Source organism: Mandrillus leucophaeus, unplaced genomic scaffold, assembly GCF_000951045.1.
Source record: "Mandrillus leucophaeus isolate KB7577 unplaced genomic scaffold, Mleu.le_1.0 Scaffold112, whole genome shotgun sequence".
Lineage (NCBI taxonomy): Eukaryota > Metazoa > Chordata > Mammalia > Primates > Cercopithecidae > Mandrillus > Mandrillus leucophaeus.
The window spans coordinates 2,026,804-2,029,647 of NW_012099432.1; the positions used below are offsets into that span (position 1 = coordinate 2,026,804).

General features: G+C 49.1%; 1 protein-coding gene across 1 annotated transcript; it reads right to left on the bottom strand.

Annotated features, from left to right (window-relative positions):
- Window positions 1-1,058: 1,058 nt before the first annotated feature.
- On the bottom strand, window positions 1,059-2,714 carry LOC105550189 (erythropoietin receptor-like). The gene is made up of 2 exons (XM_011995078.1): window positions 2,550-2,714; window positions 1,059-2,454 (listed from the first exon to the last, which is right to left on the bottom strand). The coding sequence occupies exons 1-2, from the start codon at window positions 2,712-2,714 to the stop codon at window positions 1,843-1,845; spliced, it is 777 nt and encodes a 258-aa protein (XP_011850468.1). The 3' UTR covers window positions 1,059-1,842.
- Between the last annotated feature and the right edge of the window lie 130 nt (window positions 2,715-2,844).

Here is a 2,844-nt window from a genome sequence, read left to right on the forward strand (position 1 = left end):
AATCTAGTTGATTGGTATATGAGGGTACATTACATCTTCTCTACTATTTTATTGACTTCTATATCACAAAAGTCTGAGAATGTTTATGATAAAAAGTTTCAAAATACAAGGTGAAATATTTAAAACACACATATTTTAATTTTTACCTAATTTGAACAGAATGTATGGGAAATCTTGTGAAGCCAAAAATAAATCCAGAGGTGGAACTAAATACTGAAGCCACCAGCTTCCCTGGGGACATCTGCCATTCACAATCACCTAAATAGTTAATCTAAATGACCTTATATGAACAAGAGACTTAGCCTAGGGCTCACATAAGTTGAAGAGTCAGAATAAAGATTCCTGCAGAGAGCTGAAAGCCCAAATCCTCATTCTATCAGTGAAAGGGCCTACTAGGAAAATATCTATTCCACTGCTATAGACTGAATGTTTATGTTCTTCTGCCTCCAAATTCATATATTGAAGCCGTAACACTGACTGTGGTTGTATCTGGAGATGGGGCCCCTAAGAAAGAAATTAGGGGCCGGGCGCGGTGGTTCAAGCCTGTAATCCCAGCACTTTGGGAGGCCGAGATGGGCGGATCACGAGGTCAGCAGATCGAGACCATCCTGGCTAACAAGGTGAAACCCTGTCTCTACTAAAAAATACAAAACAAAAAACTAGCCGGGCGAGGTGACGAGCGCCTGCAGTCCCAGCTACTCGAAAGGCTGAGGCAGGAGAATGGCGTGAACCCGGGAGGCGGAGCTTGCAGTGAGCCAAGATCCGGCCACTGCACTCCAGCCTGGGCGACAGAGAGTGAGATGAGACTCCGTCTCAAAAAAAAAAAAAAAACAGAAAAAAAAACAGCCAGCCTTGGTGGTGCACGCCAGTAGTCCCAGCTACTAAAAAAGCTGAGGCAGGAGGATCACCTAAGCCCAGGAGGTCAAGGCTGCAGCGAACCATGTTGGAGGTACTGGGCTCCAGCCTATGTAACAGAGACTCTGTCTGTAGTTAAACCAAAACTCCCATTGAGTTACTTGCTGACACCAAGTGTCATCAGAGTACTCTCTTAGAACATGGCGTGATTCAGAATTATTGTTATTATTGTTAGTTGCAGAGACTAGCTAGAGGCCCGTTAAACAGCTTTGCTCTTCCTGGGTGAAGAACTAAACTAAGTTTCCCAGCCTTTCCTGTGACTGGGGTCATGTGACTGTTCCCAGCCAATGAGGTGTGAGAAGAAAAGAGGAAGTCCATTTCCGGACCAGATCCCTCAAATGGCCCATTGAGGGTCATTGCTGCCCGTTTTGTTCCCTTGCTGACTGGCAGTTTGTAGAATAGGGGATCCATCTAAGCACCCTAAGAGAAGGTAGAGCTACAGACTGGAAGAGTCTTATCCTCTGACTCATCCTGTGGATGGCTGCCCATTTGAGCTGAGTTAGGAGAGAGAAATCACTTAGTGTGGTAAGCCACTAAGATTTAGGAGCTGTTTAACATACTATTTTATGTTATGATTAGTATTCAGATTGCAGGTTCAGCTTCTGAACAAGCTCAAGAACTTTAACTTCTACCCCTATGGCCTACGCCCAGGGGAAGATGGGACTTACAGAGTGTTTGTAAAAATCATGGTAGAAAAACTTACATACATATGTATATAAAGATAGATAGATAAAAAAAAAAAAAAAAACTATACATATTTAAAGATACTGCAAGGTTGTGATTTCCTGAGCAGGATGGACTGGGCAGACAAAATCAGCAATGCCCCTACTCCTGAGAGAGGCCTCGCCCTCCCTGTTCAGTAAGTCTTGAGTCTGCAACTGGCTCTCTGAGTCATATTGGATCCCCGATCATCTGCAGCCTGGTGTCCTAAGAGCAAGCCACATAGCTAGGGGGCAGAGGCTCAGCGGCTGGGATAAGGCTGTTCTCATAAGGGTTGGAGTAGGGGCCATCGGATAAGCCCCCTTGGGCTCCCTGGGAGTCCCCTGAGCTATAGTCAGTTGAGATGCCAGAGTCAGATACGACAAGGTACAGGTACTTCAGGTGGGGTGGGGTAGGGGGCAGCTCAGGGGACAGTGCCCATGGACGCAAGAGCTGGGAGCTGGGGTCCAGGATGGTGTACTCGAAGCTGGCAGCAGAGGCTCCCTCTGGGCTAGGCTTCGAGGCCAAAGCAGATGAGCAGGAGGATGCTTCTGAGCCTTCATCCATGGCCACTGTGTCCACACTGCCATCGGGCCCTGGGAGGTCCTCACTGGGCGGGTTCCGGGGCAGCAACCATTTGTCCAGCACCAGATAGGTATCCTGGGCATGCCCACTGCCCACCGGCTCCAGCAGGGGGCCCTCATCATCTGTCCCCGGCTCCACTGCCTGCATCTTCCCCCAGCAGCGCTCTGAGAGGACTTCCAGGGAGGCAGGTGGGTCCTCTGTGAAGGGGGTGCAGGGGCTCCACCACAGGCAGCCATCGTTCTGGTACAGCCACAGCTGAAGAAATAGCACCAACCTGCTCAGAGAGGCCTGCAGTTTGGCTGCAAGAAGCAGGGAAGCCCAGGCACTGAGGGGACAACCAGGTCACCTACCTGGAAGTTACCCTTGTGGGTGGTGAAGAGGCCTTCAAACTCGCTCTCTGGGCTTGGGATGCCAGGCCAGATCTTCTGCTTCAGAGCCCTGTTGAAGCCAATAGAAACAGTTACATAGATATGACTCATTGAACACTCACCAATACCCCCTCCACTCCCAGTCATAGGGGCACAGATACTCCTAGTCCCTGTGATCACAATGGAGGCAGAGGAGTGCATCAGGGCTGGGGGACAGGGGTTTTGACTGAAGCATCAGCAAGGCCCTACAAAAGGGTAACTGGAACAGGGTATTGAA